Raw genomic sequence first — 24,377 nt, 5'->3', positions numbered from 1 at the left:
ATGGATATTTTTAGCATTAGCAAGTCTCGTAGATTTCTTCTCTCTTGTTGACACAGCACAACATGGGGAAAATGAAAACACTACAAAGTATAAGTCGGATAGCTTCAAATATTTCTTTATTAGCGGCGGCAAATCTCGATGCTACATATTCGTACAAGATGATAAGATCTGAGCATATTGTACAGTTCCTTTTGTTCTAGTAAGCAAGCAAATAACTGTTGCTGAGACCCTGGCCGGTGGTATGGTATCTTTGACTTCTAGTTGAAGCCAGCCTATCGGGCCCTTCAAAAACGCCAGCAAACACACGAGTAAAATCCGGATAGAACCATCGAGTACACCTCGCACCTAGAAGTCTAGCTCTTGATGCGCAGCTTTTTGTTGTTGATTAAAGCCCACCTAGAGCGTCCTTAATCCTCGTCAATATCCATGCTCTGACTCCCATTCCGAGCAGCTTCCTTATTTTGAAGTGTCCTTGTTCTGATTAGCCCCCTAAGCCACAGACAATGACTTTTCCACAGCATCGATATCCTTATCACGAACACTCCAACCATCGTAGGCCGTCATTAGCCTTTCGTTTTCCTTTTTCATGGAGTCCACCCAACCCGCAAATAGGTTGCCGGCGAAATCGATTAATTCCTTCCTCGTCTGATCAGCGGCGAGACTTTCCGTCTCCTGGCGCTTCCTTTCTTCCTCCTGACGTAGCTCGTCCCTTGCCTTACGCTTGGCTCGACGATCCTCGATCTCACGTGCTCGATCAGCTAAGTAGCGGACGCTGTGGCCAAGGCTGGCGCTTTCGTTCGATATACCACGGTGCGGCCGATCTAGAGGGGGTTGGGTGAAGAACAGCACGCGGCCGGCTTCGTCGTGCTGGAACTGATCTCGAACCTCCTGAGGAATCTTGGCGTTTAATGCGTCATCCAAATGGTATGCCTCAGGGGGGCGAGGTGGGTTATAGGCGTTGGCCTGGGGATGTGCACTAGGGCTTGGCGCAGCGGCGATAGAACCACGAGCAGGCGATGGCGCAAGACGATGCGACGGATCGTATACGGGCATAGCATTGCCCATAGGATGAGGTGGAGGGTGGTGGGGCTGATGGGGTTGGTGAGGTACAGGAACGGGTGTAGTACTATATTGTGGAGGATATCCGTTATAGCCAGGGTGTTGCGGCGGCGGTTGGTGAGGCTGGAAGTGTGGAGTTTGGGGCATCTGAGGCGCGGGATGATGATGGGCGCCTTGGACACCCCCAATGGGAAATCCGGGGTGAGCAGGGGGGTGATTACCGTATTGAGGAAGGGGAACGGGCGTAGGACTAGGACGTGGTGCGAAGGGATGGGGAGAAGCATACGCGCCAGCATGTCCAGGCGTCGGTGTCGGCGCCGCCGGAATGGTGGAAAAATGAGGTGTATTTCCCATGACGATATCGCCCTGGTTATCGATAGGACGCGTTGTCTGCATTAATGAAGGACGCCGCACTGCATCAATAATGGGGAGCGGCGGAGGAGTAGGTGTTGGCTCCGGTGGAGGAGATTCCTGTAAAAAGAGAAAAGGGTTGTGTCAGTTTTTTTTTCCTTGAGTAAGAAATTAAATTAATTTTATGTGACGCGCTCCAGTGAGACAATGGAAGAGTATGAGGAAAGGAAGGATTATCATCCATCCATTTAACACCAATTATTTTTTTCCTCTTCCCTTTACTGTCTTTAATGCGAAAACTTGCGACGCAATCGATAAGAAGGGGGTAAGAGAAAAGGGAAATGGAAATGGAAGAAAAAAAAATAGATAGATAGGAACAGAGAAAAAGGATAAGTAGAGGGGCACCGTCAGACCAAGTATTCCTTTCTTCTTATTTTTGCCTTTTTGGCCGTTTTTTTATTTTATTTTTGCCCCTTCTCTTCACTACTCATTAGAAGGTCTGAGAGTATGGAAGGTTATAAATGTGAAAAACTCCTCGGTTTTCCAGATTTGGTAGAATAGTAAATCGAAGAAATAAGAATAAAAAAATAAGAATAAAATGGAAGGGAGCCGAAAAAAAAAAATTTGGGAGGGAAAATGAAGATTAATCTGACTTACATTGGGCTCTCTCTCGCGACAATGCACAGCTCCAATTAGAGGTGGCGCATTCGGTGCTCCCCAGGTCGGCTTCGGTAGAGGATCTGTCGGTTTCGCATCGTCGCGAAGAAGATGCTTAATGGGACTCGGTACCTTTCTCAACTTGCGCTGCACATCAAACAAATCCATCTCATAATCCTTCTCGCGAACCTCGTCAGGTACACAGCTCGCCCAAGTCTTGATCTTGTTGAGCTTATGCTTCTCTTCGTTGTATCGCGCCTCACACACATATACCTCTTTATCCTTGGGAAATCCCCGTGGCCGACCTTTATGGTAGCGCGTCACAAACATAACAAAGCAACGATCTACTACTTCGTCGATGCGATGATCTCGATATTGGCCCGTTTTGACCACCTCATTCTCCAGGAAATGTTTTTCGAACCGATGAACCGTCTGCTCTGGGCGGTAGTACCAGCACGCATTTACCCACTTCTGGCCTAACCTATCTTGCCAGGTTCGATAGATCTGCGCCACAATGGGTTTCGTCAGATCGTTCGGATTAGTGATATGGACCCAATCGCCTAAGTATATAATGTCAGTATTCCTAACCCAGTAACACTGTCTAAGGGGGTTCGTGATTACTTACCAACTCTCCACACCTCCCCATTGTGGAGGATTTCCAGCAATGGCCGCCGACCGTCTTCATCTTCAAAGTCGTTATCGGGTTTGGCCTTCTCCTGCTCGGCAAGCATGTGGGCCTGGCGCTGTAACTCAACCGCATCATTGTACAACTGACTATCTTCTTCGTTGTACTGCTTTGCATTCTCAAACATCAAGTCCAGATCCCTAAGCACTTGGTCCACATTCTGGTACTTCTTCCTCTTTGCTTTTCTCTTAATTAAATCCAAAGCTATGGGGTTCTTGATAGCAGCAAAGTAATCGGGCGTAGCCTGTTTGTCCGGAAGCCTCTCAAATGGGACGATTAGCAGCTCTCCATTCGGATTTTTAAATTTTCTAAGACCCTTCAGCAATGCGTGGATACGAGCTTCTAGAGGGGTGAAAACCTTGGGAGGTCGCCCTCGCCTTTTGTGTGAATCATCATCTCTTGCATCGGATTTTCGACCGGAAGCACGACCACGTCTCCCTCGTCGTCGAACGCCATCATCATCGGAGTCGTCGTCATCCTCATCATCCTCGTCATCTTCGTCCTCCTCTTCTACTTCTTCATCGTCCGGATCCGGGGGCGGGGAGTCTTCAGCATCTGGGATCTCTCCAAGGTCTGGGAGAACGGCTTCTTCGGGCTTAATGACTCCATCGTCGACCAGCTTCTGGAGTTCCTCCTTAAAGACCTCTCGCAGGCGGACGGCATCTTGGAAGAATTCCGAGGATGGGCGGTTATAAACCATAGCGTTGTGTGATATTAAAGCGACATCTCTGACGAATTCGGTGAAGTTCGTGTATTGCTTCTTGAGTTTCTTGGTCTGATGTAGAGAAATTAGTATGACATGAGAGGTGGTCCGCCAAGACACAAGATACTTACTCGGATTGTACTAAACGCGATAGGTTCCTTGATAACTTCATGGTAATCGGGAATTAATCGTCGGTTCGGAATGCGCTGGAAATGGGAAGCGATGTGGTAACCACTGTAGTATCCATATTAGCTCCGTGCGCGGGTAGTGTAGCCTAACCTATAGGGCCAGATCTTACTCAGCGTCTTTATAACTAGACAAGTAGTTCGCCGTGTTTTCAATTATAGTCATCATATCGTGGTCGAGGCGACCTAGTGCTCGTTCTTCATCTGGTTCGCCTTCGGCATCGACATCACCGTCTGCGTCTGCGTCCGCGTCAGGGTTGACACCCGAGCCTACGGGCGTGTCCTCTCCACTATTACTAGTATTGACAGTATTTCCGATGCTTCCGGATGTGCCTCTAGCATCTGGGTTTCCTTTATTATCAGAGCCATTGTCGTCGCCAGTTGCCTTAGCCTCGATAGACTCGTGGACTTCGATCGCGCTCCGAGGCGGTTGTTCGGCTTCGTCAGCCATGGTTGGAGCTTCCAAACCAAGCTAAAAAGGGGGAATTCGATAGATTTACGGAAGATAGAAGCTTTAAAACCGATATTGAAGTTTGCAATGGAGGTCAAGGTAAAAAATGGGGACCAAGTTGCGACTTTGTAGGTCGAGCAAGATTAAGTTCGAAGGTTTACAAGTTCCCGTTTGGTCGAGTTGTTTGCATTTGCGACCAAGACGCTACTACCACTAACTATAGAAAGAATTAGAGAGGACAGGGAAGGTAAAGCCGACATACACCCGCCACCTACCCGATACGCTAGTCGCTATATGGTTAGTGTAAATATGCACGTCCCCCCTCCTGTTTCCCCAATCAAATGCAAGTACATGTATATTGTCCAGCGAATTAATTACATACAGTACAATTCAAAAGCTTTACTTCGAGTCTTGGACAAGGACTTCCTAGGTTCCTTCTTCACAATCTATAGAAGACGATATATTCATGGAATGTCGCATAAACTGGACTCGCATATTATATTATTGAATATATTATCAGAGTCTTTTAACTATTATAATATCGCATCAAGAGATCGATCAGTATTCAGCTTCATTGGGAACCCATTTTAAGGAACGGCTTCCACTGTTTTTCCTAGTCCAACGTTCTCAGACCCCTCTTCCGGCTCGGATGACAGCGCTGTCTGTTGGCTTTTACGATCTCTGTGACTCAAGAATAAAATAGCAAGGATGGTACCGAATTGTCCTACTGTCGTGACGAGGACACTAATGAATCCACCGCGGAAGTTGGGTGCGCGGCTGGCCGGATACTGGACAACTTGCGTTCCCGCTGTGATGGCTTGACCGATAGCATTCATGCTAGCCGTCACTACCGCACGTTCTTCCGCATCCCCAGCCATAACCACAGATGCCCAGCCCATTGTGAGGGGTGAGCAAGCTACAAACTTGTTAGCATTTTTTTTTTTTAGGGCGTCGTAGTCGCGGAGCTATTGACTAACCTGCCTCAAAACCAGTGAGGATGAACCCGGCTAGCCGACCACTCTCGCCAACCTCCCAAGCAACAAGCAGTATCATACCCGCGAGAACAGGGAAAGTGACGGCTATGGCGGGAAGCCAGAACCGACCTGTCCTATCTGCAAATACACCACAGAACAAAGCCACGACAATGCTCACTGCCGTGACGATAGTAGGTATTGTGTTTATCTGGACAACCGAGTATATGTTACTTTTTGCCTTCAGATATAACGAGAATGGCTGGGCGCCAGGTAGGAAGTTTTGATCCATCAATGACCACTGGAGTACGAAAAGGTACCAATGCCACCGAGAAAATACCCGTTTGAATATGTCACGAGATAGTTTCAATTGCGGAGGTGCCACTAGTCCTTCGATGCGCTTACGAGCAAGAGCAAGCTCTTCCTTTGTGATAAACCGTGGCTTCTTCCTAGTTGGCACATCGGGGAATACAAAGAAGCCGCTAGAGGAAGAGGGTGAATTGTCAGCAAAGTGCGAAACCACTAGTACGGATGTCACTTACAATGCTGCTATTGCAAGTGTAATTATTGCATCGACAATGAAGAGCCACCTATCGCGACGGTTAGCAAATTGATATGGGCGATATCATCATGAAAGGCATACCTCCAGCCTGCTAAGCCGTGAACTTGGTTCAGGTTTGTATAAGCAGCTGCTTGCAGATAGCCAGAAAACATAGTCCCCAAAGGACTCGCGATAAAAAATAGAGCAACACGACGCCCGATCTCTCCTGGCTTGTACCAAGAACCGATGATGTATATAGTTCCGGTGAATGAACAGCATTCAAAAATACCGGTGAAGAAGCGCATGGCATATAACGTTTCAACATTCTTAGCCCAGGCAAGGCCAAAGGTAGACAACCCCCATCCTATTTCTAGAGCTGGCAGAACTCGATTGGCGGGATAGTGTGTTAGAAAATAGCAGGCCGGGATCATGAAGGTACAATATGATGCCCAGAAGGTGGCCGTGATATAATTTAATTGGTCACCGTACATACCCAGCTCCTCTTTCATGCCACTGATAGCTCTAATATTAGCGATCCAGCGGCACAGGCAGATCAGTCGAACACGTACCTGACATATGCATTGGTGATAGACTGTTGATCGAGATATTTGGTAAAGAAAGATAGACAACCAAATATCAAAATGCTGAGGTCAAGTTTCAAGATCAGCCGTTTCTCTTCCTCTGGCATACTCTTAGGGTACCACCCGACAGAAGTCATAAGCCGAATCCAAAAGTTCGCAATACGCGAAGCAATTCTAATATTCGCTCCATGCCGGCCTGGTATTTCATGAAGTACGGAACGTGCCGTGGTTTTCGGGTTTTGCTCACTTGTCGACATTATGATGCTCAGGTTTGGAACTGTCCCTCTGCAAGAATGAGGATATCCTTTTCATTCTAGACATGAAAATTGACAAGTGGGTAGAATGTTTTTATATGCCCATATAAGTCAAGTTAAGTATTGTATGTGAAATTACGTACTCGCCATTAGTATATGTAACTACCAAGTCTCGACGGCGTTATTCCAATGTCGTGATTGACCTTGTCTATGGTGGCACACAACCACGGCGACGCCCACGTGTGGATAGACCCGGATATATCGCATGCTTCGAGATAGGAAGGGTTCCATTAGTTTTGACTACCTAGGTACAAAGACAAACCATTATTATTTCTAGATAGATAATAGATAGTTAGCTTTCTTCGGGAAGATTATCTTTCGGTTCCCCTCTCTTGGGTCTGCTCCGTTGGTTACGTCAACGACACCCTGTATGGCGTGACGAGAACACGTCCTCGTTGAACCTGTGGCGTTTCTTAGAATTTAACCCCATTGTCAATCAGTATAGAAGAGATAGGTACTAATTTCCAAGGTGGTTACTTAGCTCTCATGGCAATATAACATACGCGCACCTCGACGTGTATATAGTCGTATCGGCTCGTACAACACATACCTAGGTATCACAAATCAACTACAGCTGTTCCCCGTTAAATATTTTAATTCAGTGATTCTTTAAAGAAATACACCTACTTCACCATGGTGAATGAAGTAAGGAAGCTTGTGATGACGTACTAGGTGCCTACCTAGGTAGCACATGTGCACCTGAGTTTCATTTATAGGGGTATAATTATTCTTTAAAATCACATAAGGAATGTATATATACGAGGTTTTCACTTACATGGATAAAACTATCACCTGATTCTTGAATATGTCGGTCTAATTGAAGTAGGTATCGCCGATGGAGAGATGGAGATGGAGGGGTAGAGAGAAGAGTTCTTTATTTTAATTCATTTAAAAATCGCAAACTGAGACCATACATACCTAGGTACCTAACAAATACATAACATACATGTACATAGCGTTGTCGACAGGTCAATGTACCTAGAAAACGGCCTCCTCTTTAGAATGATTAGGCCGCCGATCTATCATTTAGTTTAATACAATTCATATTTGTGTACATATTCTTCAAGATACTAATACCTTCCTTTGTCTTCTTTTGCCCCGATTTCCTGTGCATGGTGCGCGCTGCGCGTTGTACCGTACCACCGAAGAGCACCTGTGTCTTTCTTATCTAGCTACTACCATCACTCACCTTTTCTATTCTCATTCTCATTTCCATTCACCCCGTCGAAAAGGTTGACATTGTGAGCTTGTTCCTTTCGTTCATCCAGCCATGAAGATCCGCTACAAGGCACCCAAAGGTGGTGGCACCTTGGAGTTTGATGACGATGCCACTGTAAACCAACTTTTCGCGACCCTCAAGTCCACCACTGGCTACGCTGACGTCACTATCAAATATTCCTGGCCGCCCAAAGCCTTGGATTCCGATCAAGGTGACACTACCTTACAGTCTTTAGGCTTACAGCGAGAGAGCCTTACCATTGTGCCTGCCGAAGATGCTTCCGCCACAGCCGCAGAGCCACCCCAAGCAGCCCAGCAGCCTACTACATCACCCGATGCGCTTCCCAGTCTCCAGTCATTCGAGGGTCAAGGCAAGACCAAGTCCAAGAGCATCATAGATCAAAACATCAGTGTTCCCATGCCTGAGACTGGCTCAAACCTAGGTAAGCCGCGCGACATGCCGACCGAAAGGAACAGTTTTGGACTGACCTTAGAAACTTCATCTTAGTTCTCCGAGTCATGCCTGACGACAATAGTTGCCTCTTTACAGCCGTCGGCGGCGCCCTCCGCGGCTTGCGCACTGCTCCCGACGAGTTCTACAGCGCCGACTCCCTGCGCCGTCTTATCGTAGATCACATCCGCAACAACCCTGAAAAATTCAGCGCGGCGATCCTAGGCAAGAGTCCCGAAGCGTATTGTCGCAACATGCTGCGCCCAGACGTATGGGGCGGTGAGATTGAGCTGGCCGTCATCTCGGACGTGTTTGCCATCGAGATCGTCGTCGTCAATGTCAAGGACGGCCACGTCTACCGCATCGGCGAGAATAACGGTTACAACATGCGCTGTGTCCTTGTGTACTCCAACGTCCACTACGACCGCATCGCCGAGATTTTCGTCGAAGGCCAGGCGGCCATGGAGTTCGATATCACTCGTTGGGCTGTCGATGGTAGCGACCACGTCATTCAGCACACCATCCAGATGTGCAAGAAACTCAAGGAAGAGTACCACTACTACACCGATACTTCCGACTTTGTCATCACCTGCAACCAATGCGGTTGGGTTGGCCAGGGCCAAAAGGCTCTCGCGGAGCATTCGTTAAGTACTGGCCATACAGACATTAGCGAGATTAAAGATCAATGATCGACCGACAATTAAGGAGCGTTCACACCGACCTTATATAGAGTTTCACGTGGAAGTAGTATACCCAAAGATCATTTTCGAACGATCTCTAGTCAATACCCGAGGGTTGAGGGAGGCAATTGTCCATCTGTCAAGACGAAGAGGAATGTGGCAAATAGTAGCATAGGAAAATATTTCGTGGTCCGGCTTTTATCAACGATACCCCCACAGTTAGTTTTGTTCAATGGTCCTTGAGTTTTTTTGCGACTTGGGTGTTGATGAAATTTTATTATTATTTTTATTTTTTTTTTTTCGAAAGAAAAGGTAGAACGAGGCCTTTGTTACACTCGAGGACGCAGGGACGCGGAATACGCAATTGTCCATCGATATTGACCTAAAGAGGGGTATTACAATGTAGAAACTCGCCTAATCTTGATCCAAAGACGTCAATATCGTGCTACAAGGATCAAGGAAGGGATGGAAAACTAGGCAGCAGCCTCCTTAATGGCTAGATGGCCAAAAAAACAAAGAAAAAAAAAAGATCAAAATATTTGGGTGTAAGCCAGCTACTTTATTAATTTGTAGTATCTGTCTTTAGGTTCCCCTGCCCAAAGCCAACGACTTCTTATGGGTTTAAATAACATTAGCCATGAACATCATAAGTTCATGAAATTCTTTTTAGAACCCAAAGACAGATGCTATCTTCTTCCGAGCGGGGATATCTTCTCACTTCCATCCATCCGTCCTGTATTCCCGTTCCAAATCTGCACTAGGCATCTCGTAAAACATCAACGTTAACTCCGTCCTATCCTGAACTCCATACTCTGCTATGCGGTACATCATGCAAACCCATAGTGCTTCATTAAAACCAATGCCGTCATATCTTACAATTCTCCCCTTGGGTGGTGGTTATGTTCAATCAACCTCCCAATCCCTATGCTGTCTACGGCTAACCGTCTTCGAGATGTTGTTAGTGCTACTGCTGTTGCTCTGTAACGCCGTGGTGTATTCTTCATCGTCGGTCCAATCGCTAAATTCGCCATCTGAATAGTCCCATTGGACCGGGATCTTTTCACCACTTTCGCCAAAGCCGAAGATTAAGCCTCGCCACTCACCGGCCGCAATTCTGGCAGCAACCCTCAGCATGAGATTTACGAGGTAAGTTGGTGGTCTCAAGAATACCTCCACTGTCTTTTGTATGATTGCACCTGGTATGCGACGAACGGCGGCCATACGGCTTTGCTGGGTTTGTCTAGGTGGTGGTGAGAAGAAGTTGGCGGCAGATGGTAGTGGAGATAGAGCTCGCCGACTCATAGACAAGCTATTAGGTCGTGGTCGCGGCCGCGGTCGCTCCCTCTCTTCTATAGCAGTTGATTGCGACGCCTTCGAAGACTCATTGACAGGAACTGGGTTCGCATTATGCTCTAAAATGCCCGCGGAAGGACGAGATAATGGGGAAACTGCTTCATCGGTATGATCCTGAGCACTTGCAGAACCGCCAAATGTCCTGTCGGTATCTGGTGTGGTTGTATACGCCGGGTTGCCTTTTTCACGCGATGACTGAGGAGGAACAGTGACGGCTTCATGGGGATGAGGAAACTGGGGCCCAGATGGCGTAACGGGGCGTGATGATGGCGGTGAGGGGGGTAAAGGGTTAATGGGTGGATGCCAAGACTGCACACTATGAAACGAGTCGGTCGAACCACCGGAATTATCACCCGATGTTTGAGGTTGGGAAGGGGGTGGAGGGTTAGATTGCGTAGGACCAGGCAATTGCTTCGACTTTGACGGGGGTGAGTTCACTACAGTCAAGTGTGGAGGAGCGGTAAAGGCGCGCCCAGCCAACATCCGAGTCATTCGTTTCCTCGAGAGATTCATAGGACCGACGCGGCCAGATCCTTCGAACAAAGGAGGCTCATCGCCAATCTCGCTGTGTACATATTCTTCTTCCTTCCTAGCATCCCGACTACCTGTGCTCACATCATCCGGAAACGCCTCCTTCGTAGTCTGCCACCCTATTCGGAGGACAATCCGTGCTGCCTGGACTAGTGTCGGGTCAACGCCACGGTTCTCCAAACCAAGAAGACGTTTGGCTTCTTCTACCGACATGTGCTTCGCATTCGCTTGAGCGCATATGACACACATAGTACCTTGCTCATGCCCAGTAATTGTTAACGAGTTATCTCCGACATTATGACGATGAGTGGATGTCGACTCCGACCCACCAGCGGAATTTGAACCAGAAGATGACGCTAGACCATTATTCCAACGGCTGTCGACCCTCGATAACCCAGCCGGATACTGGACAATATCTGGCGAGTCTTGTGCCATTTCAATTGCTCTTCGATAGCGAGCGTGATAATCTATCGCCTCAAACTCCGTTGGTTGTTCGGATCCAGCCTCCTGATGCGTCTCATCGTGCCAAGCTCTCTGTATATGGTGGCATTCGTGGACTTCAAAGTCGAATTGGGGGATAGCCCCATCACCTAACAGGCTACCTCGCCTATCTTGATGATAAAGACTTTTAGGCGTCGGTGATGATATAGGGGAGAAGGGTGTTGCTATTAAGTTTTTGCCTTCGGGCGTCCAAGCTTTCTTCTTAATCGGCGTATCTGGTTCTTCGGGTAATTCGACGATGAAACTCCTCTGAAAGGGACAATGGGTCTTTTCGAATAATAGGATTCTATCGAAGACGTCCCTTAGCAAGAGGGCGCGTTCTTTATCATCGGGCTCGGACACTGGGAGTTCGATTCTCCAATACTGTGGACGCCGTATTTGTAAGACGAATCTACTGTTGTCTTCATCGATACACCAGCATTGGCTTTTCGGTAAAATAGGCTGGAGGGCCGAGCCGCAACTAAGAAAAGCTACAGATCCCGGAGCGCGGTAGATGCGGAACGGGCCTAGTATTTTAGAGTTAGTTTAGGGGATAATAGAGTTTGAACGGCTCTTGCTAATATCAGAACGTACCGACGGCGAGGGTTCTCTCGATTTGCGACGAAGCTGGCAAAGTACCTGGGCGATCCTCGTCGACGGAAGAGAGTCGCGGAGTAAAGGGGTTTCGTTGGGTAGAAGTAAAAGCGATTATTCGGACGGAAGGATGGCTATAAAGAGTTTCGACTAGTTCTTCGTTGCCTTTAGATGTAGCTGAAGATAAAGTCGATGCTGATGGTGGACCAGTACTGGATGCGGTACTGACCCGGCGAGGCATTGGCATGTCTGCTTCGCCGGGTGCAATCTTTGGGGTATCCGGCATGATTTGTACATCCCTAGCTGGAAGCTAACCAACCGAGTTCTTGTTATTTATTCTGCAGACGAAGTAAACTCCCGGTAGGGTAAACAATATAACGGGATATCTAAATCATGGCGGAATATGGCGGGGTCGCAGGATGAAAAGACGGTGAGCTGGTGAAACGAAGGATACAAAAAAAAAAAAAGAGATCTCCAACTGAATTAGAAGAGTAATATTGGATAAAGTTCAAAGTTAGTGAGATCAATCTCCTATGTCTCCCGTCGAAGTGATTATGGATGTTAAAAAAAAAAAAGCAATACAAACGCGAATCGACCGTTAGATACAAAGTACAATTCGCGACAGGTTCATGACATGGGGAGATAGCGAAGAGACTAAGGTATGTCAGAGCTGCAGTAAGGTTTGCCGGGAAGCTTGGACGAACATCGAAGGTTTAACCAAAATGCGCGGAAGAAAGTCAAATCACAGCGGTCCGAATCCTACGCGCCACAACTATGGTTCCACAACTTAGTGGACTTAGTGGGGGGCTTCTAGGTAAGTACGTGTTTTTATGGGTACAATATGTACAATATCTATCCACCTATGTTAAACCGCGTCGGGGAGGCTGGTACGTGGTCTCGAATTATGCACATCCGACATAAACCTTTTTAATACAGCGAACGTACCTGGATACCTACGCACCGATTTGAATTTATTCGCCAAATCTTCACCATTACAATTTTGACATTTCTCATCTTTTATTCGATACATTCGCAAACTGTTTATTTTCCCAAGGAGGGTTCCAAGCGACCTCGGCTCCCTTTTATGAGGGGCTTCTGCATGGAACCTCATGCATACACCAAAACAAACACTCAATAAACGCCCAGCATTGTCTCAACTTGCAGCACCCATATCCCCATCCGGACTAGCCAACAGGAGGGAATCTGCCATGTATGGATGTACGCTGCACCCGCCGAGCGGGGAATGCATGATTTAGGTACGACTTAAGTACGATCCCTTCTACCTACATAAGCGTCTGACCTAGATACGTCAATCCTTATCTCCTAATTTGTCGTAGTCTGGGTTGGGTTTCTTATTATCCAACTCGATGATTGGTATAAGCAATCCAGAAGCTGGTCTGGATATGGCTATCTCTCCACCAACGTTTCGGCCTAGCCAAAGCGACAGAGATCGAACAGAAGTCATTAGGTAACGCACAATACTAATAATCTAGGGAATAGTCACTAATTCATGACCACCAATTGAGTCACGATATTCGAATTGTCGCATATCCAGCAAGACTAGACATGTTCTCAAGATCCCGATACCGCCTCCTTCACTCTCTCAGCTACAGACGTTTTATAAGTCAGACCCCCACCGTAACTATGCTCGCTATTCTTACCCCCAGCTGTAACCTTGCCCTCCGTCACACCACTTTCAAAGGCGCACGTACCCATATCCAACTTCTTGGCTGGTCCAGACGGCATGATGTCAAAGTCGAAAATATCGGCGGGCAAGCCAAGAGTCGTACACGCATTCGGTATGTCGACGATACCCGCCACGTGCCCCTGAATAGGCGCAGAAGATAGCAGAAGGTAAATCTGGTAATCGCTGTATCCGAAGCGGCGTAAATACTCGATGCAGCCTATCTGCTGTCAGCTAACCGGTCTAAATAAGGATCATTCATGGGCGTGAGGCCTATTAATGATTCTTTTGGCACTTACGCAAGGTAGTCTGTCTATAAGCAACGGCCACGTCCATGTAATGTTGCTTGCCGTGCTCATCGACGGAGAAGCCCTCGAAATAGATACATCGACCCGGACCAAACTGCGGTTCCACCGGCCCGGGTATATAGATGGGGGACTTAAGGCCTAGATCCGCCACCCCGTTTTTAATGACCTTGAAGTTGATCGTGATTATGCCCGCCATCTCGATTGCCCCGCAAAACGAAATCTCGCCGTCGCCCTCTGTTTCAATTCAGTATCCACCGTATATTCCAAGAATTAAGGTAGATGGGACTAGGACTTACGCGAAAAGTGTAGATCCCCAACGCTGAATTTCGCACCTGGGACATGGACAGGGACTAAAGCAATACACAATTAGTAATGGCCAATACTGATGGAAACATCTAGGCGGTCAAAGACAATGGCTAATGGCAGCAGATATTACTCACGATACACCTTCGAACCTCTGCTCAAGTTCTTGATATCACAGTTCCCACCATGTTCCGGGCGACCTGGAATAGTTCTAGCACCCTCCTTGCCTACCCTCTCTTTTAGAGTGGCATCAGATGCGCCAGCGTGAACGCTTCTCTGCTCGGGCGGTAGTGCGACCTGTCTCTCAAGCTTATTGGCTGATATCAACTCGGCTTCACGTTTGTTCCAAGTTGCTAGAACCTCGGCCGATGGAGCACACCCCAAAATTCCTGGATGGATCAGCCCTGCAAACTTGACATGAGGAATATGACGGGAGGTAGCAAAGATGCCCTCGAAATCCCAGATAGCTTTGGCAGCAGATGGGTAGATTTCATCGAGGAAACCGCCTCCATTTGCTTTGTCAAAAACTCCGGTGAAACCCCAAGGCTGACCCTGAAGCGGCTGGACATCCATGATTTCTACTAGGAGAATGTCTCCTGGCTGGGCGCCCTCAATTTCGAAGGGACCTGTCAAATAATGAACACTAGTCAGGTCGACATTACGAATGTCGTCTGCACTGTCACTGTTCCCGATTTGACCACCCGTCCTATGGATGACATTAGCTTTCGCATTCATCTGAGCATAGAACGTAAATCAACTTACCAATCGAGACATTGGATCTTAACCGTTTCTCCATCCTTGATGGTATCAGTGACAGGAACTATAACCGCGTTAGTAGGTTGGTTTTCGGGATCTTCAGTATCGTTATGTCGAGAACGTACTATCGGGGTGCCATCTATTCTTGGTACGAGATGTTAATTCGACAACGCTCCTTCGTTATTTTGACTATTTTGGCTGTTAAGAGGGCTTACATGGATACCCGTCTGCTCTGTGGCTGGTTTGTTAAAGTCGACGTAGCCAGCAGCGCGAATCTCCTTTTGCCCCATGATGACTTATTATGAGACTTATAATGGGATCTTTTCTCCGTAAAACTAATTCTTCACTGAATTATATCCGATTTTGGACTACTCAATAACCAACATATATATTCATATAAGACCCGTACACTGCTTAGCAAGGCTTTCTTTCATTCTTTAAGCTTTATATACTTCCAACTAACAATGATAACTGTGTATATACCCCGCATCCCAGTATGCGGAGAGGCGCCAATGATAATACGCAAAGCATCGTGATATCACAGACGCCCGGGTAGCAGCCTGCGTCATGACCTGTGACAGCAGCAGGGAGATAACAGTCTACATAAAAGATTACTTTAGTCATTATTAGCGTACTTCCATACCCCCGCAGCCTTCACCTTATCGTACTACCCAAGCATAGAGCTGCCGAGTACATACATATGTATGTAGATGCAGCCGACTGATAAGAGGAAACCCTAGCCCGCTAAAGTTGTCAATCAAGGGAGATTTTTTCCGAGTAACGTAATACATGATCGGATAAGGGGGGCTTTGCATCGGTACATGTACGTTAGCTTATCTGTCTTATAACCCGCCCCACGTTCAAGTACAAAGTATCTAGGCTCTTAAGTATTTAATGCTTTTTTTATCATCTGGGCTTCGCTGTCCTTGACGGATTATCCTATTTCATTACAGGTTTTTTCTGCCTTTCTGACTTGCCGGTCCATTATCTGACGATAGTTGGTTGCTATGGATAGAATCAAGCTTTTCCAACGGGAGATTGAGGAATTCGTGCTTATTCCTCCAAACCAGTTGGTTTGTCATAAACCCTTCTGTTTCGGAGCGGGGCGCCTTCGGCGACGGAGGAGGATCCGTGATCTTCGTGATCAAATACGCGGTTGACGCCTCAGCAATACCGTATATCAGCACGCCGAGTAATGGGACTCTTAGTAGTATGTAGAACCCGATACCGAATCCGAATAGAAGGCCCTCACGACTGCGAAACCAATCCCGTTTCTGCTCCTTAGAGAAGTGAATGCGTGCGAAGTACGGCTCGAGTAAAGCTCGCATCAAGCTACGCGACGCAAAATAGGTTTGGAGGAATATGACAAGATAACGTTTGGGGAGAAATATCCCAGTCCCAAATATGAGCGCTGCTGGACCCAAACCCACCGCCTTGTTGAACGTGTAGAAACTGACTGCTGGAAGTACCAAGCGACCAATGTATGGGACGTACGACAATGCGAATATGGCTAGTGAAGTGGCCGCCTTGAGAGCAAAACGATATAAGAAGATGCCGATCTTATCACTGGTACTCGACGAGTGTGTACTTCCGTCCTTCTGCTTGTATTTGCTGAGGTTTGGATAATACATATCCCTTAGCGAATCGGGGTCCTCGTTCTTATGTTTTTGGACGTAAGTCATATCAACCCATCGCAAAGAATCCATAAACCTATTACTAGCATGTTAAAGAGGGTAAAGGGGAATATCACAAGGAAAGGGGTGACATACATATCATCCAATGCCGGCGTCATGTACCTCATGAGGGTCATAAGAAACAAGGGTATTTGGAGGACATGGTTGGCGATTAGATCTAGTCCATTCACCAAAGTGTCATCCCACGTCGCCTTATCGAGGTCAAATATCATAGATAGGAAGCCAAGGAGTAGTTTAATAGCAATGATCTAGAGATTAGAACGTTCACATGTGAGCTGACCTGAACGGGGAATCAGGGGCATTGGACCTCTTACAGGAATAGCAATGGTCAAGCGGATTGCAATACCGGCGGCTACGGCTCTGACAGCTTGTTTGTAGTGCTTATTTGTGAATACGGCAGGATTTTGTAAGGCTCGATGAGCTAAAGGGGCAGAAGGCTAGGTTAGCCACCTAAAAGATATATCAATGGCAATGTTTACGGACATACCGCCGACTAGTGTCAATTGAGCGCCACGTAAAATGGCATTCAAGTCGAAATGAGATATATCGAAGGCTTTCTTCAGTTGTTCCGTATTCAGCTCATTTAGCTGAGGTGGGTTGTACTCAGCCATGGCTTAAATTAATTCAATACGAACTGGAACTTGAGAAAAAAAAGAAGACGAAGTGTACTTTCATGAATAGAAGAAGAGCTCCTTAATTGAATTTCTTGTTTTTTTCTTTCTCTTTCTTGTACCCCACGTCAGAAATAGAATACCTAATGTAGGTAGGCATCCAAGTTGTGGATGACAGGAACGAAGAACAAAGGGAGGCTGAGCTCCTTCGAAGTTTACTGCCAAACGGAGCAAGCTGATGACGACACCGACGACTTACATAACTTGTACCCAGCACACACGCTTTATCGATAAGAAACGAAACGTGACTGAAAATGGTTTACCTAATCACCAGGCGAAACTCAGCCACGATCAAAACCAGCCGCTATCTTTTTAGAGGGCGATACTAACAGAGAGAATACGGAATACGGTCAATACGTTTCCAGCAGCCAAGCTAAACAAGAACTCGCGTATTTCGCAAACGGTTTTAATTCGTCGGCTTGAGCTACCGATGATGCAGAATGTAACATCCATTTTTACCTAATTCGGTCAAGTCATGTCTATAAGTCGGAAGGGGAATTGCACTGACGAGATTGAAGAATATTAGAACAGAAAAGGGTAAGCGACATTGTCATCAAAGAATGTAGGACAATCTAAACTGTTAGATCTCTGGGGAAAGGTAAGAAATAAGATTGCCAATGGCTCAGCTCTACTTTTCGTGCTACGTAAATGGCAATTTCTACAATACGCCGTATTTATTCGTGCAATGCGATTGGCGAATGCCCCCTCATAAGGCTACTAGGCTACTCAGCCACAACACCATTGGTTGGAATACCTTTAGGCGGACTAGAAGGCGGATTAAGAATATAGAATGAGTATCTAAGGCGTCTTATATGTCATGAGGTATCTACCTAGGTAGTTCAAGTAAATATATATATATTCATCAAGATTCACAACTACCTACCTTCATAACTTCTGCTTTCCTAATCCAATCCTGTTCCAAACACACCCATATGCCAAACCAAGAATTGATCAATCTTCTCATTCCATATCTATTGTATCTTGGATTCTTGAATACCACGTAAACACCATGGAAGACGGTCGTTTCGTCAAGGATAGTTATTGGTTTTACGCCCCGAATAAGGGAGCCCCGATATTCTTTGCCATCGCCTATCTTGCTACAGGCCTGGTCCATTTTTGGCAAGCAGCGTAGGTATTTTCCGATGCGATGTTCAATAGCCCGGTACTTACCATACGTCTAGGCATTACAAAAGTTGGAGGCTCACCGGCCTATATGCTTTCTGCTCGCTTCTGTTCGTAGCCGGCTTCATTGTCAGAGAGCTTGCGGCATTCGACTATTCGAACCTCACCTACTATATCGCCTCCGTGTGTCTCGTCTACGCTGCGCCGTAAGTCCATCTACCTGATACTCTTTAGTGGTTATTAACCAGACGATTAGCCCTCTTTATGAGCTAGGTAATTACCATGTACTCGGTCGTATACTTTACTTCGTTCCTTACTATTCGCCGATCCACCCCGGCCGAGTCTTGACAACCTTCGCTGCCATTTCCATGGTTGTCGAGGCACTCAGTGGGGTAGGAGCGGCTTATATATCTAACCAGACGTTGCCAAAGGACATGCAGCATGCGGGCCAGAAGTTGCTTCAAGCTGCTTTGATACTGCAACTTGTCGTTGTGTCCCTCTTCGTGTTGCTTGCGGGAACCTTCCACATGAAGTGCCGGAAGAACGGCATCAACCATCCCAAGGTTAACCAGCCGCTCATGACTCTCTATATTAGCAGTGCTATTGTCATGGTCAGATGTATCTATCGAACAGTTGAGTTTTTCGACTCGACCACGTTAAGCACATTGAAGCCCGGATTCGACCCCGAGACCGTCAGCCCTATCATTCGCTACGAATGGTTCTTTTACGTCTTCGAAGCGACACTCATGCTATGCAACAGCGTGCTGTTGAATGTCCGCCATCCCCGCCGCTGGTTACCGAAGTCCACCAAAGTCTACCTTGCCAAAGACGGCGTGTCGGAAATCACAGGGCCGGGATACAAGGAGGAGAGAAACATCGTTGCTACGCTCCTTGACCCTTTCGACATATACGGTATGATCAAGGGCAGAGATCAAGCGACGCGATTCTGGGAGACGAGCAACAACCACGGAGAGCCGAAGGCCGAGATTGATCGTATGTTGCCGATGAATCCGGGACATGCTCATACCGCTGTCTGATGACGACAAGAGTTAAAACCAAAGACTCGAGGCATACCTACCCAGCTACAAGTTTAGGCGCCACGTCTGGATTGCACGGATGGTGGAGATAACGATGATTGTGACGTTGTTGGAGAGACGGTCCCGACGTGGTGAGATTTATGATCGTCATCCTCATAAATGGGAACGTAATAAACGCCGCGCGAAGGATCCATGCGGCGTTTAGTATATAGATGTTTGAAATTGGCTATAGAGTAAGGATTCGGAGTAAATGAGTTTTCATTTTTCCTCCCTCGGAATCGGGAAGGGAGCCGCACGGTGTGGGATCCCGAATTATTGGCTTTTATAGATACCTGGATACCTATGATTTATGGCGAATTGATTCGAAACGCGCGAAACATTTGAATAGTTCCATCCTGTCAGAATTAAACCAGTTCTTTGAAACAAGCCACATAGGCACACGTAGGTACTAATGACAATTCCTATAATCTGACAGTCTGATTATTATCTGAGCCTAGGTTGATGGGTCTAGAATCAGCTCCTTGAGCGGAATCTTATCGTCTGAGGCACCGCTGAAAGCGCCACTGACGTAAACTGCTAGAGGAATCCGCGCCTCAAAGTGTTTCGATGATGGCATTAATATACTTGTAATTGCTTGATCGAGTATTTGATAGCTACCTAACTGCCTAGGTAGGCAAGCTGAGAACTAATAATTAACGATGTGGGGTTAACAGTAGCTAATATTCAAGGCAATCGGCAAGAAGTTTCATCTTCTTGTTTGCAAGTAGTAGGCCGATTCAAAGTTGGAAACTATTACCTAGACTACTAGATAGTACATACATACATACATACATATGTAGTAGATAGCGCTGAGCAGGCTCCGAGAGAATGGCCCCACTGTCGGCGACAGCGCAATTGACGCTGGGTAGCTAGTGAATATAACTATAGGGAGTGTCGCTGAGGCCGGAGGAATTTTAAGATTACTCGGGTTATATGGTCTTAAGGGAGTAAACGATGCGAACTACGTGTACACGTAAGCTTGGGGTGATGAATATAGAAATATGTACTCAGAGTAAATACCTAGGTAGGTATGATGATAAGGTTGATGATGGCGAAGAACAAGAACAAGATGATGATTCTGTTTGGGTTATGGATGGCTGACATGTATTTTCTTTTTTCCTTTTCATAAGGATTGTACATGCATAATTTACATACCGATACATATGTAGTACATACATAGTATGGAGGGGCTTAGCTGTAGACGGTGCAGGTTCAAAATTTCAATATTCTATTTCTAGACATGTGCATGTACCTAAGCAGGTTACATATGCAGACCCTTAGAGTCTACTATTCAACGTAAATTAGCTATTAACCTACCTGTACTCTCCCCACATGTATGTACCTAGGTATAGGTATCTAATATAGGTCTCTAAGCACTAACACCAACACTACAGAGCCACTACCTAATTACCTAGGTACCTACTTAGGTACATCTAGCACCTAACGCTTAACACTGAACACTTGACTTTTACATCGTTGGACGAGCACTCGAACGGATCATCACCAACAATTAAATCCATCATGCTTATTTCCATAATAAAATTACTCCTTCGTACGATATCCATCTCCATCAATGAAATAATTCAATAAATCATTAGTCGAATGCTGGTCACGGATGCGCTGAAACGAGGCTATCCTTGCAATCGACGATTTTGGCAGATGACAGATGGCAGATCTAAAGCTGAAGAAGTTGCTTTCGAATTAGAAGCATTTCAAAAGTTCTAGATCCTATTTCATCACAGCCATCATAGTCTCGAGACTTCGGACGAGTTTTAGCAGTAAGAAGCGAGACGAAAGCAACGTCATCATACCAGTATGCGCTACCTCTCTCTCCGCATAACCATAACCGCATCCTATCACGTCGTACCCGGATAGCATTTAAATCCCGATGCGGTGTGGCTCGGTTGTAGAAAATAACAGTCCGCCAGTTCACTTTCGCTTTGTTCCCTGTTCGTGGGTCAGGGACCCCGCTAAGGGTAAGTACATCAGTCTGATCAGTCTATCAGTATGGGTTGTTCAATATTATATACGAATTTCCAACCATATCATGTCTTTAGCTGTTTTGTTGGATCGCCCTTATATATATTGGCTACCTAAGTAGATTGTTCATTTTATATATTTCATTTATATATACGCAAATTATATGTAAACATGAACCAGTCTTAATATACCTGTCCCTCGGACCGGCGTTCGACGAGTTACAATTAACACAGCCCCAGGGATCGTCATCCTCCCAAGCTTGTACATAATAGTCGTTTTCCGCACCAAGGGGAACCTGTCCAAGGGTTAAAACCAGGGGTTATCTAGGCGGATCTTTTAGTGTTTTCCCTTTCGTTTGGTGTTTGGACGAGGCGAAGCTGTAAAAGAAGAACAAAAAGAAAAAGAAGAAAAGAGCTTGGGACCGCACTGATGCATGTTACTTTTGATGAAGGAATGGGGCACATCTGGGGATCGCTTCGCCCAGTGCGTGCCACACAACTACCTCAGGTACAAATATGTCTGTACGTATTCAGTACGCAAAATGTTGTACCCATGTATGTTGTGTTCGTATGGTACTCGAAACAGCGGTACCGGACACAACAAGCAGACAGGGTGGTAATATTAAGTATTAGTATTGGGTATTAGTATCGTCAAGTAAGTAGGTATGTAGGCAGGTGTATGTATATCATGTATATTCCCTCTTAATACATAGACGATATGCGCTGATACCACTGTCAGTTTCGTCGTAGTATCGTCTGTTGGGGCCAAATTCACCTATCAAGGTATGAAATGAGCGAATCATCTTGCCATCCCGCCCCTCTTCACGAACTAATATTTCTCCATTCTCCTAATTCTACCCGTCGTATTCATCTTTAAACATTGACGATTCGCTTCTTCTATGACCCTCCTTGCCTTTCTGCGACAAGCCTCTCACGGAATCTGTCGTTTAGTTAACTAGTGAGAGAGCGTCATCAACCGCGATTTGTCTTTTCTCTTGAACCTCGCCTGACACCATCCTTCCCACTCGCCTCCGAATTACTTGATCCATACCTTTTGGAGGCTTAGTCGGAACCGCATTTATCTCCTGAGGCTTATTTATCTTATTTGTTGCATTACTTACTCCGCTAAAAGCCTACTCAGATCATCTTAGCTCCTTTTGTATATCTGTACCAGAGATCATTGCATGACAGAGGAATCCCCACAGCGAGTGGGAAAAAAAATCAAAGCCATCTAGTATTTTTGGTTGGCCGCGCGCCGAGCTGCCCTTTTCGACCGTCTCGCGTCAACCGCTTGGCACGGTATTAGCGGCTCACCCACCTTGCCCTACTGACGACGGTGTAGCCGCGGTCGTCTCCTAGTTCTCTCCTCTTTATCAAGTCCCAGTCATCCTGTTGACCCGACTTGGTAATTCCCATACTGCTCTCTATCTGTCACCTTTGCACTCTTGAAGAAGAAGAAGAATGTGGAGGACGGAACCTATCAACATGGGTCAAGATCAAAACAATTCAACGCAAAATGAACGCAGTAACATCAGCAAGCCGCAAATTTTTGTACAACTCGCCTTTGGTGTATCATGGACTCAACGGCGCCCACCTCAGACCCACACAGTGACTTATATGTCACGTAACTTGAAGAATGCGAGGGATTCAGGAAACTTTCCTCGCCAAGTACCGCCCGCAAATACCAATTTCTTATCTGCCCCCGATTCGCGCCACCATCACGCAAGCCGGCAGCAGCAACAGCGACAGCAAAGTCGCCAACACCATGCTCAGCATTCACATACGTCGGCTCACACACGCGACTCTGGACGTTCCCGTGGCCAAAGTACCGACCAACCCAGCGAACAACTAAGGGCTCGGCCGAGGGTCGGGTCAAGAGCTGAGGGTCGAGGGATGTTGCATGAACGAGGGAGATCGGCTCCACCGCCATTTAATGACAGCCCATGGGATGTTCAGAATACATCTTCTTCTGCCCTACTCCAACACCGTTCACAGGCCAGTGGGGATTCATCAAATACATGGAAAGCATTGCCGGCACCACCTAGTCAATTCCGATTAGGCGAAGACGGATTACCATGGTCTGCGTGGGCATGGCCGGGAGATATTCAAGGTGATGACGAGGAGGATGATATTCACTACATGGACGAACCGACGACAGTTTCAGTATCCGCGGAGGGGCCTCGCAACGAAGACCCGGAAAGAGTTCGAGAGCTCGAGTCACTATCCACGGCTATGATGACGGTGGACAACGGGTTTGAAAATCAATGGTGGTATCAGGGTTCACGAGAGTCCGTAGAGCAGTGGTGGCCACAAGAGGAGGGCGAAGAGGGTGACGATGGACGACCATTGACAATGACCGAGGCCATGTTGTTATCAGGTTCCGAACCGCCTTTGGCCTTGGCGTCTAGTGAAGAGCCGTTGCCTAACTTCCATGGTATTGTGTCGCCCATGTCGCGCACGTCGAGCCCAGCCCAGAGTTTTAGCCGGCCTTTGCAGAGATCGTTAACAACAAGATCGGAAGAGTTATGGTTGGAAAGATGACACATGGGAGTACGCTAGAACCGCATCATACGGGGTACGACGCTACCCGAAGCAGGGTGCGTGAATTGGGCCGTGTTCGACTTCAAGCCAAAGGGAAAGAGAAACATCGCATATAGCGTTTTGGCACCAGTAGTGCTACGTGCGGAGGGCGACTGAGTTGAAGCATTTGCATAACATTGGGCGTTTAGGATAAGGGTTTGTTTTAGCGGTGTCGGTAGAGAACACTGCGGAGGATATTCCCACGGAAGGTAATGGGTCTCGGACGGCATAAGATCGCCATTCCCCATAGGTCGAATGAGACCAATATGTTTAAGTACCAATGTCAATCATGGTTCTTGTTAGACCATGACCATTTATATTTGATTGTTTGCTCTATGTTACACACCCTTCTCGTAGTTCTACTAAGTACGACAACGACTTATCTTAAAACCCCGTGGA

The 24,377-nt window shown here is 46.7% G+C and overlaps 8 protein-coding genes across 8 annotated transcripts; 3 read left to right on the top strand and 5 right to left on the bottom strand.

The window, feature by feature from the left end:
• Positions 1–99: 99 nt before the first annotated feature.
• Positions 100–4,272, bottom strand: F4822DRAFT_412734 (uncharacterized protein). The gene is made up of 5 exons (XM_051458976.1): positions 3,754–4,272; positions 3,587–3,689; positions 2,693–3,527; positions 2,068–2,627; positions 100–1,530 (listed from the first exon to the last, which is right to left on the bottom strand). The coding sequence occupies exons 1-5, from the start codon at positions 4,089–4,091 to the stop codon at positions 490–492; spliced, it is 2,877 nt and encodes a 958-aa protein (XP_051311085.1). The 5' UTR covers positions 4,092–4,272; the 3' UTR covers positions 100–489.
• A 227-nt stretch (positions 4,273–4,499) lies between these two features.
• On the bottom strand, positions 4,500–7,145 carry F4822DRAFT_412730 (putative pantothenate transporter). The gene is made up of 6 exons (XM_051458975.1): positions 6,957–7,145; positions 6,173–6,899; positions 5,706–6,116; positions 5,605–5,652; positions 5,069–5,544; positions 4,500–5,007 (listed from the first exon to the last, which is right to left on the bottom strand). The coding sequence occupies exons 2-6, from the start codon at positions 6,439–6,441 to the stop codon at positions 4,679–4,681; spliced, it is 1,533 nt and encodes a 510-aa protein (XP_051311084.1). The 5' UTR covers positions 6,442–6,899; positions 6,957–7,145; the 3' UTR covers positions 4,500–4,678.
• Positions 7,146–7,768: 623 nt separating this feature from the next.
• On the top strand, positions 7,769–8,856 carry F4822DRAFT_432157 (OTU-domain-containing protein; the record flags this gene model as incomplete). The annotated part of the gene is made up of 2 exons (XM_051461597.1): positions 7,769–8,159; positions 8,225–8,856. 2 exons carry the CDS (start codon positions 7,769–7,771, stop codon positions 8,854–8,856), a joined length of 1,023 nt encoding a protein of 340 aa, XP_051311083.1.
• A 303-nt stretch (positions 8,857–9,159) lies between these two features.
• F4822DRAFT_445270 (inheritance of peroxisomes protein 1-domain-containing protein) lies at positions 9,160–12,091 on the bottom strand (the record flags this gene model as incomplete). The annotated part of the gene is made up of 2 exons (XM_051463358.1): positions 9,160–11,738; positions 11,806–12,091. The coding sequence occupies 2 exons, from the start codon at positions 12,089–12,091 to the stop codon at positions 9,751–9,753; spliced, it is 2,274 nt and encodes a 757-aa protein (XP_051311082.1). The 3' UTR covers positions 9,160–9,750.
• A 970-nt stretch (positions 12,092–13,061) lies between these two features.
• Positions 13,062–15,474, bottom strand: F4822DRAFT_340834 (formamidase). The gene is made up of 7 exons (XM_051455800.1): positions 15,072–15,474; positions 14,982–15,000; positions 14,863–14,920; positions 14,238–14,806; positions 14,094–14,147; positions 13,789–14,031; positions 13,062–13,709 (listed from the first exon to the last, which is right to left on the bottom strand). The coding sequence occupies exons 1-7, from the start codon at positions 15,144–15,146 to the stop codon at positions 13,378–13,380; spliced, it is 1,350 nt and encodes a 449-aa protein (XP_051311081.1). The 5' UTR covers positions 15,147–15,474; the 3' UTR covers positions 13,062–13,377.
• F4822DRAFT_340948 (transmembrane protein UsgS) lies at positions 15,475–17,499 on the bottom strand. The gene is made up of 4 exons (XM_051455802.1): positions 17,038–17,499; positions 16,865–16,971; positions 16,626–16,798; positions 15,475–16,566 (listed from the first exon to the last, which is right to left on the bottom strand). The coding sequence occupies exons 1-4, from the start codon at positions 17,159–17,161 to the stop codon at positions 15,804–15,806; spliced, it is 1,167 nt and encodes a 388-aa protein (XP_051311080.1). The 5' UTR covers positions 17,162–17,499; the 3' UTR covers positions 15,475–15,803.
• Positions 17,500–18,123: 624 nt separating this feature from the next.
• F4822DRAFT_340876 (RTA1 like protein-domain-containing protein) lies at positions 18,124–19,877 on the top strand. Its single transcript, XM_051455801.1, has 3 exons — positions 18,124–18,349; positions 18,403–18,549; positions 18,600–19,877. The coding sequence occupies exons 1-3, from the start codon at positions 18,231–18,233 to the stop codon at positions 19,378–19,380; spliced, it is 1,047 nt and encodes a 348-aa protein (XP_051311079.1). The 5' UTR covers positions 18,124–18,230; the 3' UTR covers positions 19,381–19,877.
• Positions 19,878–22,883: 3,006 nt separating this feature from the next.
• F4822DRAFT_432152 (uncharacterized protein) lies at positions 22,884–23,939 on the top strand (the record flags this gene model as incomplete). The annotated part of the gene is made up of 1 exon (XM_051461596.1): positions 22,884–23,939. One exon carries the CDS (start codon positions 22,884–22,886, stop codon positions 23,937–23,939), a length of 1,056 nt encoding a protein of 351 aa, XP_051311078.1.
• Between the last annotated feature and the right edge of the window lie 438 nt (positions 23,940–24,377).

The sequence above is a fragment of the Hypoxylon trugodes genome (genome assembly GCF_022578975.1).
Source record: "Hypoxylon trugodes strain CBS 135444 unplaced genomic scaffold F4822scaffold_8, whole genome shotgun sequence".
In the NCBI taxonomy this organism is placed as follows: Eukaryota; Fungi; Ascomycota; class Sordariomycetes; order Xylariales; family Hypoxylaceae; genus Hypoxylon; species Hypoxylon trugodes.
This window is presented reverse-complemented; position numbering and strand designations above follow the sequence as displayed.